The sequence below is a fragment of the Pseudophryne corroboree genome, chromosome 3, assembly GCF_028390025.1.
Source record: "Pseudophryne corroboree isolate aPseCor3 chromosome 3, aPseCor3.hap2, whole genome shotgun sequence".
Lineage (NCBI taxonomy): Eukaryota > Metazoa > Chordata > Amphibia > Anura > Myobatrachidae > Pseudophryne > Pseudophryne corroboree.
The window spans coordinates 579,063,178-579,079,678 of NC_086446.1; the positions used below are offsets into that span (position 1 = coordinate 579,063,178).

General features: G+C 46.7%; 1 protein-coding gene across 8 annotated transcripts in view; it reads left to right on the top strand.

The window, feature by feature from the left end:
• The window catches only part of GBF1 (golgi brefeldin A resistant guanine nucleotide exchange factor 1), a 530,929-nt gene that overhangs the window by 429,614 nt on the left and 84,814 nt on the right, over positions 1–16,501 (top strand). For all 8 annotated transcript variants that reach the window (XM_063961386.1, XM_063961388.1, XM_063961387.1 and 5 more), the window contains 3 exons: positions 5,603–5,726; positions 6,069–6,140; positions 14,115–14,209. In XM_063961386.1, coding sequence (XP_063817456.1) covers positions 5,603–5,726; positions 6,069–6,140; positions 14,115–14,209 — 291 coding nt within the window. The remainder of the gene's footprint in view (positions 1–5,602; positions 5,727–6,068; positions 6,141–14,114; positions 14,210–16,501) is intronic.

Genomic DNA, 16,501 nt, shown 5'->3' on the forward strand with positions numbered 1-16,501 from the left:
GGGGCCTATCTCCTCAGCACACAGCGCCATTTTCCTGCTCAGCTCCGCTGCGAGGAAGGCTCCCAGGACTCTCCCCTGCACTGCACTACAGAAACAGGGTAAAAAAGAGAGGGGGGGGGGCACTTTTTTTGGCGTTTTTGATATATATTAAGCTGCTATAAGGGAGACCACACTTCTATAGGGTTGTTCCTATATATTTATAGCGCTTGGGTGTGTGCTGGCAAACTCTCCCTCTGTCTCCCCAAAGGGCTAGTGGGGTCCTGTCTTCGATAAGAGCATTCCCTGTGTGTCTGCTGTGTGTCGGTACGTGTGTGTCGACATGTATGAGGACGATGTTGGTGTGGAGGCGGAGCAATTGCCGGTAATGGTGATGTCACCCCCTAGGGAGTCGACACCGGAATGGATGGCTTTATTTATGGAATTACGTGATAATGTGAGCACATTACAAAAATCAGTTGACGACATGAGACGGCCGGCAAACCAGTTAGTACCTGTACAGGCGTCTCAGACACCGTCAGGGGCTGTAAAACGCCCTTTACCTCAGTCGGTCGACACAGACCCAGACACGGACACCGAATCTAGTGTCGACGGTGAAGAAACAAACGTATTTTCCAGTAGGGCCACACGTTATATGATCACGGCAATGAAGGAGGCTTTACATATCTCTGATACTGCATGTACCACAAAAAGGGGTATTATGTGGGGTCTGAAAAAACTACCTGTAGTTTTTCCTGAATCAGACGAATTGAATGAAGTGTGTGATGAAGCGTGGGTTAACCCCGATAGAAAACTGCTAATTTCAAAGAAGTTATTGGCATTATATCCTTTCCCGCCAGAGGTTAGGGCGCGCTGGGAAACACCCCCTAGGGTGGATAAGGCGCTCACACGCTTATCAAAACAAGTGGCGTTACCGTCTCCTGAAACGGCCGCCCTCAAGGATCCAGCAGATAGGAGGCTGGAAACTACCCTGAAAAGTATATACACTCATACTGGTGTTATACTGCGACCAGCCATCGCCTCTGCATGGATGTGCAGTGCTGGGGTGGTTTGGTCGGATTCCCTGACTGAAAATATTGATACCCTGGATAGGGACAGTATTTTACTGACTATAGAGCATTTAAAGGATGCATTTCTATATATGCGAGATGCACAGAGGGATATTTGCACTCTGGCATCGAGAGTAAGTGCGATGTCCATATCTGCCAGAAGAAGTTTATGGACGCGACAATGGTCAGGTGATGCGGATTCCAAACGGCATATGGAAGTATTGCCGTATAAGGGGGAGGAATTATTTGGGGTCGGTCTATCGGATTTGGTGGCCACGGCAACAGCCGGGAAATCCACCTTTTTACCTCAGGTCCCCTCCCAACAGAAAAAGACACCGTCTTTTCAGCCGCAGTCCTTTCGTTCCTATAGGAACAAGCGGGCGAAAGGACAGTCATATTTGCCCCGAGGCAAAGGAAAGGGTAAGAGAGTGCACCAAGCAGCTTCTTCCCAGGAGCAGAAGCCCCCCCCCCGGCTTCTGCAAAGCCCTCAGCATGACGTTGGGGCTTTACAAGCGGACTCAGGGGCGGTGGGGGGTCGACTCAAGAATTTCAGCGCACAGTGGGCTCACTCACAGGTGGACCCCTGGATCCTGCAGATAATATCTCAGGGTTACAGGTTGGAATTCGAGAAGTCTCCCCCTCGCCGGTTCCTAAAGTCTGCTCTGCCAACGTCTCCCTCAGACAGGGCGACGGTATTGGAAGCCATTCACAAGCTGTATTCTCAGCAGGTGATAGTCAAGGTACCCCTCCTACAACATGGAAAGGGGTATTATTCCACACTATTTGTGGTACCGAAGCCGGACGGCTCGGTAAGACCTATTCTAAATCTGAAATCTTTGAACCTGTACATACAAAAATTAAAGTTCAAGATGGAGTCACTCAGAGCAGTGATAGCGAATCTGGAAGAAGGGGACTTTATGGTGTCCCTGGACATCAAGGATGCTTACCTGCATGTCCCAATTTGCCCTTCACATCAAGGGTACCTCAGGTTCGTGGTGCAAAACTGTCATTATCAGTTTCAGACGCTGCCGTTTGGATTGTCCACGGCACCTCGGGTCTTTACCAAGGTAATGGCCGAAATGATGTTTCTTCTACGAAGAAAAGGCGTATTAATTATCCCTTACTTGGACGATCTCCTGATAAGGGCAAGGTCCAGGGAACAGCTGGGGGACGTAGTAGCACTAACCCAAATAGTGCTGCAACAGCACGGGTGGATTCTGAATTTTCCAAAATCTCAATTGACCCCGACGACACGTCTGCTGTTCCTGGGAATGATTCTGGACACGGTTCAGAAAAAGGTGTTTCTTCCGGAGGAGAAAGCCAAGGAGTTATCCGAACTTGTCAGGAACCTCCTAAAACCAGGAAAAGTGTCTGTGCATCAATGCACAAGAGTCCTGGGAAAGATGGTGGCTTCTTACGAAGCGATTCCATTCGGCAGATTCCACGCACGAACTTTTCAGTGGGATCTGCTGGACAAATGGTCCGGATCGCATCTGCAGATGCATCAGCGGATAACCTTGTCGCCACGGACAAGGGTGTCTCTTCTGTGGTGGTTGCAGAGTGCTCATCTGTTAGAGGGCCGCAGATTCGGCATACAGGACTGGGTCCTGGTGACCACGGATGCCAGTCTGAGAGGCTGGGGAGCGGTCACTCAGGGAAGAAACTTCCAGGGAGTATGGTCAAACCTGGAGATGTCTCTTCACATAAATATACTGGAGCTAAGAGCGATTTACAATGCTCTAAGCCTGGCAAAACCCCTGCTTCAGGGTCAGCCGGTGTTGATCCAGTCGGACAACATCACGGCAGTCGCCCACGTAAACAGACAGGGCGGCACAAGAAGCAGGAGAGCAATGGCAGAAGCTGCAAGGATTCTTCGCTGGGCGGAAGATCATGTGATAGCACTGTCAGCAGTGTTCATTCCGGGAGTGGACAACTGGGAAGCAGACTTCCTCAGCAGACACGATCTACACCCGGGAGAGTGGGGACTTCATCCAGAAGTCTTCCACATGATTGTGAACCGTTGGGAAAAACCAAAGGTGGACATGATGGCGTCTCGCCTCAACAAAAAACTGGACAGGTATTGCGCCAGGTCAAGAGACCCTCAGGCAATAGCTGTGGACGCTCTGGTAACGCCGTGGGTGTTCCAGTCAGTGTATGTGTTTCCTCCTCTGCCTCTCATACCAAAAGTACTGAGAATTATACGGCAAAGGGGAGTAAGAACGATACTCGTGGCTCCGGATTGGCCAAGAAGAACTTGGTACCCGGAACTTCAGGAGATGCTCACGGAAGATCCGTGGCCTCTACCTCTAAGACGGGACCTGCTTCAGCAGGGACCGTGTCTATTCCAAGACTTACCGCGGCTGCGTTTGACGGCATGGCGGTTGAACGCCGAATTCTAAGGGAAAAAGGCGTTCCGGAAGAGGTCATTCCTACACTGGTAAAAGCCAGGAAGGAGGTGACTGCACAACATTATCACCGCATTTGGAGAAAATATGTTGCGTGGTGTGAGGCCAGGAAGGCCCCCACGGAGGAATTTCAATTGGGTCGATACCTACATTTCCTGCAAACAGGATTGTCTATGGGCCTCAAGTTGGGGTCCATTAAGGTTCAAATTTCGGCCCTGTCGATTTTCTTCCAGAAAGAATTGGCTTCAGTTCCTGAAGTCCAGACTTTTGTAAAAGGAGTACTACATATACAGCCCCCGGTTGTGCCCCCAGTGGCTCCGTGGGACCTTAATGTAGTTTTGGATTTTCTCAAATCCCATTGGTTTGAGCCACTCAAATCGGTGGATTTGAAATATCTTACATGGAAAGTAACCATGCTACTGGCCCTGGCTTCAGCCAGGAGAGTGTCAGAATTGGCGGCTTTATCGTATAAAAGCCCATATCTGATTTTCCATTCGGACAGGGCAGAACTGCGGACGCGTCCTCATTTTCTGCCTAAGGTGGTGTCAGCGTTTCACCTGAACCAGCCTATTGTGGTGCCTGCGGCTACTAGCGATTTGGAGGATTCCAAGTTGCTGGACGTTGTCAGGGCATTGAAAATATATATTTCAAGGACGGCTGGAGTCAGAAAATCTGACTCGCTGTTTATACTGTATGCACCCAACAAGCTGGGTGCTCCTGCTTCTAAGCAGACGATTGCTCGTTGGATTTGTAGCACAATTCAACTTGCACATTCTGTGGCAGGCCTGCCACAGCCTAAATCTGTCAAGGCCCATTCCACAAGGAAGGTGGGCTCATCCTGGGCGGCTGCCCGAGGGGTCTCGGCATTACAACTCTGCCGAGCAGCTACGTGGTCGGGGGAGAACACGTTTGTAAAATTCTACAAATTTGATACCCTGGCTAAAGAGGACCTGGAGTTCTCTCATTCGGTGCTGCAGAGTCATCCGCACTCTCCCGCCCGTTTGGGAGCTTTGGTATAATCCCCATGGTCCTGACGGAGTCCCCAGCATCCACTAGGACGTTAGAGAAAATAAGATTTTACTTACCGATAAATCTATTTCTCGTAGTCCGTAGTGGATGCTGGGCGCCCATCCCAAGTGCGGATTGTCTGCAATACTTGTACATAGTTATTGTTACAAAGAAATCGGGTTGTTATTGTTGTGAGCCGTCTGTTCAGAGGCTCCTACGTTGTCATACTGTTAACTGGGTTCAGATCACAAGTTGTACGGTGTGATTGGTGTGGCTGGTATGAGTCTTACCCGGGATTCAAAATCCTTCCTTATTGTGTACGCTCGTCCGGGCACAGTATCCTAACTGAGGCTTGGAGGAGGGTCATAGGGGGAGGAGCCAGTGCACACCACCTGATCCTAAAGCTTTATTTTTGTGCCCTGTCTCCTGCGGAGCCGCTAATCCCCATGGTCCTGACGGAGTCCCCAGCATCCACTACGGACTACGAGAAATAGATTTATCGGTAAGTAAAATCTTATTTTTTTTATACTAGGGTTAAATGCTTTTCTCTGAATCCTTAGGGGCACAGAGCACCCACTCATTTATTTTGCAGAGTTCACCAAAGCTAAAAAAATAAATAAATTCCATTGTGATGTTTTTCTCTCTCGGTTCGTTCTCTCTGGTCTGGTCCTGTGCGGCTTGGTTCATTTTGTCTGGTCTGGTTCTGTGGGGCTTGGTTAGTTTTGTCTGGTACGGTACTGTGGAGCTTGGTTCGTTCTCTCTGGTACGGTCCTGTGGGGCTTGATTCATTCTCTGTGGTTCGGTCCTGTGGGGCTTGGTTCGCTCTCCCTTGTTCGGTCCTGTGGGGCTTGTTTAGGTAAATAACAGAGTTCCCTGTAGGGAGGGCAGAGAAAGGGAGTTGCAGAAACCTATGGAATTATTTAAACTGGTAAACGTCCTAAAAGAGTCGTCGTATGGTGTAAAAATCCTGTATATACCCAAAATGATATGATGTGTTAGTACCAACTTTTGGTTAAACTATTCTCACATATGTTACTTGCCCAGCTTTATTATAAGAACCTTGTTGGAGACCACACAAAGTTGACTATTGAGATATAGCTATCTGTAATAAATAGTGGTGGCACTGTTTTCATCTTTTCCTAGCGGAGAGTCCACTGTCCTGAGTTTTGTCAGCTGGCTGACCCTCAGTGGCACTGAGCAGTCCAGTTTAAGGGGACCTTCCACTGAAAACCAAGAAGCAAAGAAGATGGCTTTGGAGTGTATAAAGGTAATTTAGCTGAACATCAAGATGTTAGAACAGCATTTTTACAGCACCTCTTTCTCACTAAAACATTTATTCAGAGCAATTGCCCTTGGATACTTTTAAACCACTGAGTAGTTGTTGCCTGTGTTGAGTCTGTAGTATATTATAGTTCTTTCTCATACCAACTTTGTGCTGAGATATATTTCAATGTAACCCTATTTACAATCCATACTTGTTTATGGAAGTTGGGCTATACCCACTGGGATAATGTGAAAGCTTCCTTTTAAAGAGTATGTTTAGTCATTTTCTCTAATACACAAAATTTCACTAAATCTTGCCATTATTTGTTGTTTGCCTGTATTGTAGTTATGTGATCCAGAGAAACTTATCACAGAGAGCAAGTTCCTTCAACTTGAGTCTTTGCAGGAGCTCATGAAGGTAAGGGTGATTTGCTCATTACAGAGAGGGCAGCAGATACTGGATGCTGTACATTCTTCTGCTTGTCACTGAATGGGAGGGCTTATTGTATGACTGGTTACTTAGTATACAGTATATCTGATATAGCTGTGAGCCAAAGGGGTAAGATGGATAAACGTACTCGGCTCAGATCAGCAACTGCAGTCTATTTGACATCAGTGATCATCACTTTTTTGTAAGGTGCCTCACATTTCTGCAGTGCCAGGGTTTCAGTAATAAATTATGCAGAACACACATCACGCATTACAAAATGATAAGAACGTGATGAAACATAACATAGAAACAGAATTTGACGGCAGATAAGAGAATCTTAGCCCATCTAGTCTGACCTTTTTTCATTTATCCATTTGGCACTGCAGCCCTATTTGTTCCTTGGGTCTGAAGGAGGTAGAGACTGGAAGCAGGGGCAGGTATGGCCCTGCTTTTGGATGGAAAGATCTACAATGTATAGGTCGACACCATATGTTTGAAATGCATTAGGTCGACAGGTACAAAAGGTGGACATATGAAAAGTCAACATCGTCAAAGTAGAAATGGTCAGCATTTTTTTTTCTCCTGCAGGGTCCACAGGTTATCCACAGGATAAATATTGGGATATGAGGTAGCGTCAGCGGATTGGCACCAACGATCAAAGCTTTCGGCCTCCCAGAATGCAACGGGCCAGTCCCCTATATCCCCGCCTCCTGGCTCAGGCAGTTCAGGTTTTTTTTGTTGGTACGGCAGGAGCAGGACCACGATATTTGGCCTGCTGATTTTGGCAGCCATAAGCTTGTAATTTCATTTATTTTTATAGTCTTACGTTTTTTGAGCGAGTTTTCTAAAAAGTGTCTTACACGCTCCTTAGAAAGACTCGCTCCAACAACTCTCTGCCGGGTTGTGACAACACTTACCCATGTGTACAGTGCTGTTTCGGCAGGCGTCTGTGTCAGATGTACTAGCAAGTCCAGCGGATGTTACCAGGCTGTGGCCGGAGCACAGGGAGAAGGTAAGGCGTCGGTTCCGCTTAGCAGGGGAGATGCAAGACACAGCCGCACTGTTTTCGGGAGGAGACTACCGAACAGTAGCTGACGCGGCTCCCACCTCAGGTGCACCAGCGCTAGGCCTCAGGAATCATAGGCTCCAGGGATTAGTGTGAGGCCGGGATCCCTGGGGTTGATGTCAGCAGTGGAGTGTAAGACGCTCCCCTGGTCGCCCCTCCCATCGGTTCATGACCAGTTTCCTCCGAGTTTCCCGCCATGAACTGATTTCCCGCTTCCGTCTGAGATGCTGTGTATCTAAAAAGGACCCAGTCGCAGCATAGACTGTGTCCTGGTGCGTCGGTGTTCGCTGTAGGTTCACTGGGCGTTTGTGTACACTATTAGCGTCTGGATCCACTCAGCGTTTACGAACGTATTGATCGATCCTGGAAGCGGGGTGAAGTCTCTCTGTATCCCACTCTCCTGAGCCGGGTGATACAGCACTAAGTCTCTCGTATTAAGTACGAGTAGTAGGATAAGTGCCTGATGCATACGAGTCTGTAAACTATTGCTGCTGTTTCTTTTGCTGTGTGAATACATTCAAAAGTCCTATATAAGGTAATGCAGTAATATGTTTTTTAATGTACTTGAAATGTACAGTATCTGTAGTTGAATATGTGCTCATATTGCTTATTATACTAATGTATAACTTGTGACTGGTTGCTAGTGTGATTGCTGACTTTACTATTTCTGTCAGTTTCTGTGTATTCCGATCCTTAATGCTGGTGCAAAGCAGGGAGGGACCGGATTGTATGTCACGAACAAGTTTTAAAGTGATTTCAGTCACAAATTGTGTACTAACACTGTAAAGGTGTGTGATTTGTTTATCATGTCTAAGAGAGGCAGGGGTGAAGAGGATACACTCTCCACAGCAGCACCAATACTCATTTCATGTTTGTCTTGCACAGCTGGGTTAACCTCTCAGGATCGGGTTCAGAATGGATTGTGTGCAAACTGTTTTAGCTTTCACCAAAGCCTCCTGAATAATCCAAGGTAGGCACAGGTTCAAGTGGAACCCCTATGGGCTACTTTTGCACAGACATCCAGTATAGCTGAGCGGATAATGCCAGATCCTATACCAGGGATAGGGTACCCTACTAACCCTTACATGCAACATTCCCACTGGGGTTTATCACATCCAGTCCAGGATTCTGCAGCCTTTCAACAGAAACAGGCTGAAAGGCTGGTGGAAAGCAAATCACATAGACTTCACAGTCTACGCATGTTTCAAATGGGGACTCATCGGAGGATGAGGACTCACCACACTCCAGGTCTGTATACAGAGACGAGGATGAAGGTCTGGGCTCAGTGGACATACCTGAGCTAATTAGTACTATTAAAGCCATTCTATCCTTAGAGGAAGCAGCAGTGCCTTTGTTAAAATCTAAGGCACCTGTGTTTAAATGTCCCAACTGAATTTCCTGGGTCAGCACAGCTGACTGAAATTATGCAAGAGCCTTGGGTAACACCCAGTAAGAAGTTTAGAATTCCAAAGAAATGCGAAAATCTACATAACCTCTGCCTTCTTCAGAATTAAATGATGTCACGGATAGGAAAATAGACTGTTTTAAAAAAAAAAAAACATTTCTCCTTGTCTGGGGCAATCATAAGACCAGCCATGGCTTCAGCCTGGATGGCAAAAGCAGTGGCAGCTTGGGCTAATGCATTTTGGGATGATCTTTCATTGGCATCTAGAGAGCAAAAATCCCATATTGCACATATTAAACAGGCGGCTATTTTTATGGAAGCAGCAGCCTTGGATACGGATACAATTTCCTCTCAAGCATCACCTTCAGCAGTAGTAGTTCGCAGAGCGGTTTGGCTATGTACATGGAAAGCTGACTCAGAATCCAAGAAGGTTTTGGAGTCTTTGCCTTTTACTGGAGATATTCTTTTTGGTAAAGAATTGGACAGTATTTTGGAGTCCGAAGCAGATTCCAAGAAAGTGAAGTTTCCTTACACACACAAATCCATACCTAGATTTCCAGCTTTTCTGCCCTTTCGTACTCTAGGAAAAGCAAAAGGAAAGGGTTATGGCACACAGTCTCAATCTGCCAAGTCTGGTAAGACTAAAAATGGTTGGGCTACCAGAGGGCCGGCTTCCAAGCCAGAAGATAAGCCATCAGCCTGATGTTGCGGGCCTCCACCTGGGAAATCCCAGGTTGGGAGGCCGGCTTCTTCATTTTGCACAGATCTGGCAGCAGTCCACCACAGATGCCTGGGTGCAAGAAGCGTTATCTCATGATTATGCGTTTGCCTTCAAGAAACACACTCCTCAAAGGGTTTTTTGTACCAGCCCGTCTTCAGTGGAAACAAAGGCCGGGGCTTTGCAAGAGGCAGTTCAGAAGTTGCTTCAGTCAGGAGTGATAATTACGGTTCCTCCTGCGCAGCGAGGACAGGGTTTTTATTCGAACCTGTTACTAGCCCAGAAGCCAAATGGGTCGTTCCAGCCTATACTCAGTCTCAAGGTGCTGAACAAGCACATTTGTGTGCCCTGTTTTCATATGGCGACTTTACGTTCCATTATTTTGGCCATGGAGCTGGAGGATTTTATGGTATCCCTGGATATACAGGATGCTTACCTACATGTTCCTATAGCACTGTCCCATCAGTGCTATCTCAGGTTTGCTATCCTCCAGCAACATTTTCAGTTTCAGGCGCTACCATTTGGAATGGCCATAGCTTCCAGGGTGTTCACCAAAATTATAGTGGTAATGGTGTCTTATCTCCATCAGCAGGGGATAAGGATTTTTCCATACCTCGATGATTTATTAATCATGGCACAATCTCAGGAATTGCTTCTGTCATCTGCAACAAACAATGTTTACATTGGATACACAAGTTGGCTCATAAATTGGTCAAAGTCGTCCCTGTTTCCATCACAACGGATGACTAATTTGGGGGCTGTGTTGGATTCGGGTCTTAATTCTACCTCTGAACAAAATATCCAAAATTCAGTTGAGGATTCAGGAGCTGCTACACAGTCAGAGGGTATCCATTCATGCAGCAATGCGTGTGATGGGATCTATGGTGTCTGCTTTCGACATGGTGGAGTATGCTCAATTCCACTCGAGGCCACTACAACATCTGATCCTTTCCAAATGGAATGGGTTACATCAGACAATAAAAACACAGACTATGGGCCTTCCTATGGAAGTAAGGAGGTCCTTAGCCTGGTGGCTACAGACATCCCATCTGATATCCAAAAGGTTCTCCCTTTGTCCAGATTGGGAAGTTCTGACAACAGATGCCAGTCATGGCTGGGAAGCAGTGTCAGGAAGAAGTTGCTTAGGGCAGTGAACCAAGGGCTCCGGCTTGGCCTAGAAGACATTGGTACACAGATCTCCAGAGGCTGTCGATGGATGCGCCATTCCTACTCCCTCAACGTCCAGATCTACTGTCTGTGTCCTTGCTATTACAAGCACCTGGATCGACTGTCTTTGATGGTGTGGCTCTTGAGACTTCAATCCTGAAAGCAAGAGGATTTTCACAACAGGTAATTCAAACAATGCTCGGAGCAAGGAAACCATCCTCTGCTCGCATTTATTAATGAATATCGCAGGCCTATATTCAGTGGTGTCGTGACCGGAAATTTGACCCTAGGCCATTCAGCGTTTCCTAGCATTCCTTCATGCAGGAGTCCTAGCATTCCTTCAGTCAGGAATGGACAAAGGTCTACTGGTGGATTCCTTGAGAGTTCAGGTGTCAGCATTGACTGTATAGTTCCAAAAGAAAATTGCTAACCTACTGGATGTTCACACTTTTTTCCAGGGAATGCTTCACATACAACCTCCTTTTGTTCCTCCAACAGTGCCTTGGGATTTAAGTTTAGTCCTAAAGGTGCTTCAGCTGACAGCTAAAGTTTTCTTTCTACAGCTAAAGTTCTCTTTCTACTGGCTATTGCTTCAGCTAGAAGAGTTTCAGATTTAGGGGCATTATTATGTTGCCCTCCTTTTTTGATTTTTCGTCCAGATAGGTTCTCAGAACCAAATCTGGTTATCTTCCTACGGTGGTGTCTATATTCCACCTTAACAAAGAAATTCTAGTCCCGGCCTGCCAAGGGCCGGATGTTTCTGCAGGAGATGCATCATTGGACGTAGTCTGTGCCTTAAGGATCTACGTGGATCGTACCAGTGCCATCAGAAAGACAGACGCACTCTTCGTTCTGTACGGATTTCACAAGAGAGGATGGCCTGCTGACAAGCAGACACTGGCGAGGTGGCTTTGGATGATGATTTCAGAAGCATAGTCTCAGGCTGATCTCCCTATTCCGGCTAATGTCTCTGCTCACTCTACTCGTAAGGTAGGTCAATCATGGGCAGCACAACGTGGTGCTTCAGCTGAACAGATATGTAAGGCAGCCACATGGTCTTCCATTAACACATTCATTAGACATAATGTTTTTGATAACTGCCTCTCAGGACGCTGAATTCGGGCGGAAGGATCCCCCCAGTATCCCCCCAGCACACGAAAAATTACCTGTAACCATATCTGAACCTATCTGGTAATAGAATTTCAGGGAAATTGGTCGCATGTGTTTGCAAAGACATGTTTAGCTGCTGGCCACGCCAAGGTTTCTCCGATATCAGTAGTCCTAACACTACATAATAGCAGTGCCCACATAGGGCCATGTGATTTGTCTACAGTAAGGCCTCATAATAAAGGCTCATACTAAAACGCATCCAGACAGAGGGCTAACTTACCTGGAGCCACCCCCAGGATCTCCCATTAACACTACAAGGAACAGCACTCCTTGCAAATGCTGCTCCCATTCAATTCCTTCTCACACATGCAAACAGTTGCAGTTGCTCAATATCATTCCTGGAGATAATTATATATCAGGTGCTAGAAAGGGGGAGGGGTCACAAACAAACAGCAGATAGAGAGGGGGGTGCTTTTCCTCCCACCTAGTATCCCCCCCCCCCCTCCCCCCCCTCCCAGCACACTATAAATTACCTGTAACCATATCTGGAACCTATCTGGTAATAGAATTTCAGAGAAATTGGTTGCATGCATTTGCAAAGACATAATTAGCTGCTGGCCACAACAATGCTTCTCCGATATCAGCAGTCCTAACACTACATAATAGCGTTTTAGTATAAGCCTTTATCATGAGGCCTTACTGTAGACAAATCACATGGCCCTATGTGGGCACTGCTATTATGTAGTTTTAGGACCGCTGATATCTGAGAAGCCTTGACTTGGGCAGCAGCTAAACATGTCTTTGCAAGCGTATGCGACCAATTTCTCTGAAATTCTATTACCAGGTAGGTTCAGATATGGTTACAGATAATTTTTAGTGTGCTGGGGGGATACTAGGGGTGGGGGGGGAGGGAAGCACCCCTCTCTGTCTGCTGTTTGTTTGTGTCCTCTCCCCCTTTCTAGCACCTGAAATATAATTATCTCCAGGAATGATTGAGCAACTACCACTGTTTGTCTTATCCTGTGGATAACCTGGGGACCCTGCTGGAGAAATACATACTTCTGGTAGACTTACTCTATTTCTCCTAAATCCACAGTATCCACAGGGATCCCACCCTGACGCACCTGATTTGAGGATCTTTTCACCTACTAACCTCTTCCTTCTTGTACGGAAGGGTGTGCATGTGTGTTCTTCTCACCTGATTTAGGGTTCTCTGATTCTCTTGCCTTGAGCTTTGGAAAACAACTGAATTGCCTGAGGCAAGGATCTATGGTCTGGCCCATTGCATTCTGGGAGGCTGAACGCTTTGATCATTGGTGCCAATCCGCTGACATATCACAATGTTTATCCTGTGGATACTGTGGACTTAGGAGAAATAGTTATCGACGGTAAGTCTACCATAACTACGTATTTTTTATGTTAGCCCAAATTTAACCCTAACTGCCCCCTTCTGCAGCCTAATCCAAACCCCTAACCCTAAAATAGTTGAAAAAGCATGAAAAAAAGGTGTCAGCCTGTACATTCTGTCTTTCATCTTGATACTGCTTGTGAGAGCTTACAGTCTGTATATGGGTTCAGATCAGTCTGTACTCTTAGTTGGATCCAGATAAAATTCTGCATAGTTAACTGAACTCTGTTTTTCACTTAACTGGAGCTAAAGCAGGGAAAGGATATGTTTACTTCAGTATTGTGAGCATTTACAAATGTGTACACATACACCTATCCTCAGATCGTACCAAATAGTCCCGATTGTCTCTGTACACAGACTTTGTGACTTAGACGGGCCATGCAACTTTTTCTTCAAATATTCTTTAAACTAAAGGTAATTCTGGATGATTATTGAGTAGGTGCAATTTCACACTTTTTCCTTAGGTAGCAGATAACTTAGAACACATGGATTATGGTAATAAGTTGTCAATTGTGTCACATAGTCATGCAATACCTGATAATGTACGGGGTATACCTGCCGGTGGGTTGAAATGAGCCATAAAAGTGAACTTCTTTTTGGTTACTTGAAAACATTTAATAGAACCTGGTGTGTGTTTGTCAAACATAAGTATAACTGAGATCATCATGTGAATGAAAGAACCAGTAAATACTAAATTAATGTAGATAGTCCCACCAATCCTGTGATACTATGCCCACGTCATGGCATCAGTGAAAAGCCCTGCTTCATATGCAGCTTGTTAGCAGAGCGAGCTAGTGCACATTCATCTGACTTGATTTCCTGCTCCTCTTCCAGTGTACAGACCAGAAGGGAGAAGAACAATACTGCAGAACACCTGTGATGTCTTACAATTTATAATGACAGCTGTGGATACACTGCTGAGTGTTTATCACGCAGCTGCCATTATACACTAAAGGACTTGATGACATGAGTCCTGTCTTGTTTCTGTCGTGTTCCCCCATTGTCCTGCTCTTGGTATAAAAATCTTTTGCTATTTCTAATTCCATTGCATAACTGTTTCTCACCTGAAGATGTCCTCATTTGTTCAGGCTTTAATATCTGTGACCCCAGATGAAGAAACATACGATGAAGAAGATGCTGCATTCTGCCTTGAGATGTTACTCAGAATTGTGCTTGAAAACAGGTGCCTGAGTAATTTATTACATAGACAAGGAATTCTAAAATGTTTTGTTCCTTCCGCAGTAGGGGGACACAGACAGTGTGTGGGTGGGGGACTCATCCTCTTTCTGTAAACAGTGTGTAATCGTTGGACATGTGGTCAGAATTCTTTGGACTGTATTCAAATGATATGACGTTCAATCTCCTTTCTAAAGGGATCCCTGTTATTGCGCATATTGTGCCCATAGTAATCAGGTTAAGCTGCGTAAAGGGTTGGGCGCCCTCGCTACCCCAGGGGTAGCGAGCTGAAATTATTATACCAAGCACGTCAACAGAAACAGAACGGGTGTGGAAGGGGGTGAAAAGAATTGAATACCGCCCTTTTTGTTCATAATTTATTTGATTTCTCTAACGTCCATGGGGATACTGGGATGGTCTTAGTACCATGGGGTATAGATGGGGTCCATTGGAGCCTGGAACTTTAAAACTTCTTCAGAGTGTGCTGGCTTCTCCCCTCTATGCCCCTCCCGCAGACCCAGTTTAGAAAAATGTGCCCAAGGAGCCGAGTGCATTCTCTGGAGCTCCAGAGAGTTTTCTTAAATTTTTCTTTTAGTTTGTTAATTTCAGGCAGGAATGGTTGGCACCAGTCTGCCTGCGTCTTGGGACTTGGGGTGGAGGGGGGGACCGGTACCAACCTCTTGCAAGGGTTAATGGTTCGGATCCCCGCTGACGGGACATTAAGCTCCTGAAGGTGTTGTGTCGCTCACCCTGCAGCGGTGAGCGCACACACTTCCACAGCATGCCGCTACCCCTAACAGAGCTGAAGACATGCTGAGTAGTGAGTATGGAATCGGGGTCGCAGTTAGCGGGTCCCCGGTTCAGATGGCGGCACGAAGGCGCGGCAGACACACGGCACTGCTGGGGCTGCTGTGTCCCGCTGCACGAGGCACACGGGCGCTGGAACAGAAAAGGGGTTTTAACCCCGTTTTCTGTATGTTTTGAGACTGCCAGCCTAAATATATAGAGGAAACACCGTGCGCCATTGAGGGGGCGGGACTTCGATCAGAGTGCCATTTCGTGTTGCATCACGTACCGGCTGACTGCAGGAAAGGTGCTGCTCCTCCAAGGGACCCTCAAAAGCACCTTGATTGGTACCAAGGGGGTTTGTAGTGGGGTGGAGCAATATACTATATATGTATCTATACTCTAGGTCCCTTATCTAAGGTTCATAGTTACCGCCAGGCAAAGCATTGCTTTAGCTGTAGAGGCAAGGTTCCTCCTTCTCGATCTCAATCCTTAAAGGCTTTCTGGGTTACTGTGGGAAAATCCTTCTACAGTGGATACTTCAGTATCTAGGCTGTCACAAAAGATTGTGCTGCCTGTACCTGGAGCTATCTCCTTAAAGGACCCTGCTGATCATAAAATTGAAACTATGCTCAAATCCATTTACACAGAAGTGGGAGTTGCTCAGAGACCTACAATTGCTTGTGGTTGGATTACAATGGCCATTGTTAAATGGACGGGTAACATAATAGAGGGTTTTGACACTATGCCTCAAGATGAGCTTATCACACTCCTGCGGCATATTCAGGATTCTGCTAATTTCATGTGTGAAGCAATCAAGGAGATTGGTCTGATCAGTGCCCGCTCTACGGCTATGGTTGTGTCAGCACGCAGGGCATTATAGCTGCGGCAGAGGTCAGCAGACGCTGATTCCAAGAGGGGACTTGTGAGGCTTTATTTGGTGACGAACTGAACAAGTGGATTTCACAAGCGACAGCCGGTAAGTCCACCTATCTGCCATCTGCAGCCCGGCCAGCTAGATGTTCTTACCCCGGCCCCCCCTACAGTCTTTTCGTGTGGCCAGGTTTAGGGGCAAGGCCAGGGGTGCTTCCAACGCCGCCAGAGGAAACCGAGGTACACCTTGCAGACCAGCAGCCACTGGTTCCCTGAAGCATAACTCATGTTCTGTCTCTTCCAAGCCTTCCACGTGACTGTTGGCCCCAGCTTATGTGTGGCTTACAGGTGGGTGCTCGTCTCAAATATTTCAGTCACATTTGGGCAGACTCCTATTAGGATCCCTGGGAGAGAGACCTAATCTCCGAGGGCTACCGGTTGGAGTTTCAAACACTCCCACCTCACAGATTCTTCACGTCTGGCTTGCCAGTTTCACCTGTGTGAAGGGTTACCTTGCAAGAAGCCATCCAAAAACTGTTACGAACGCAGGTTAGTGTTCCAGTTTCGCCTCCACTCCAAACAAAGGGATATTAGTCAAGCCTGTTCTTGGTATCAAAACCGGACGGTTCAGTTCGGCAGA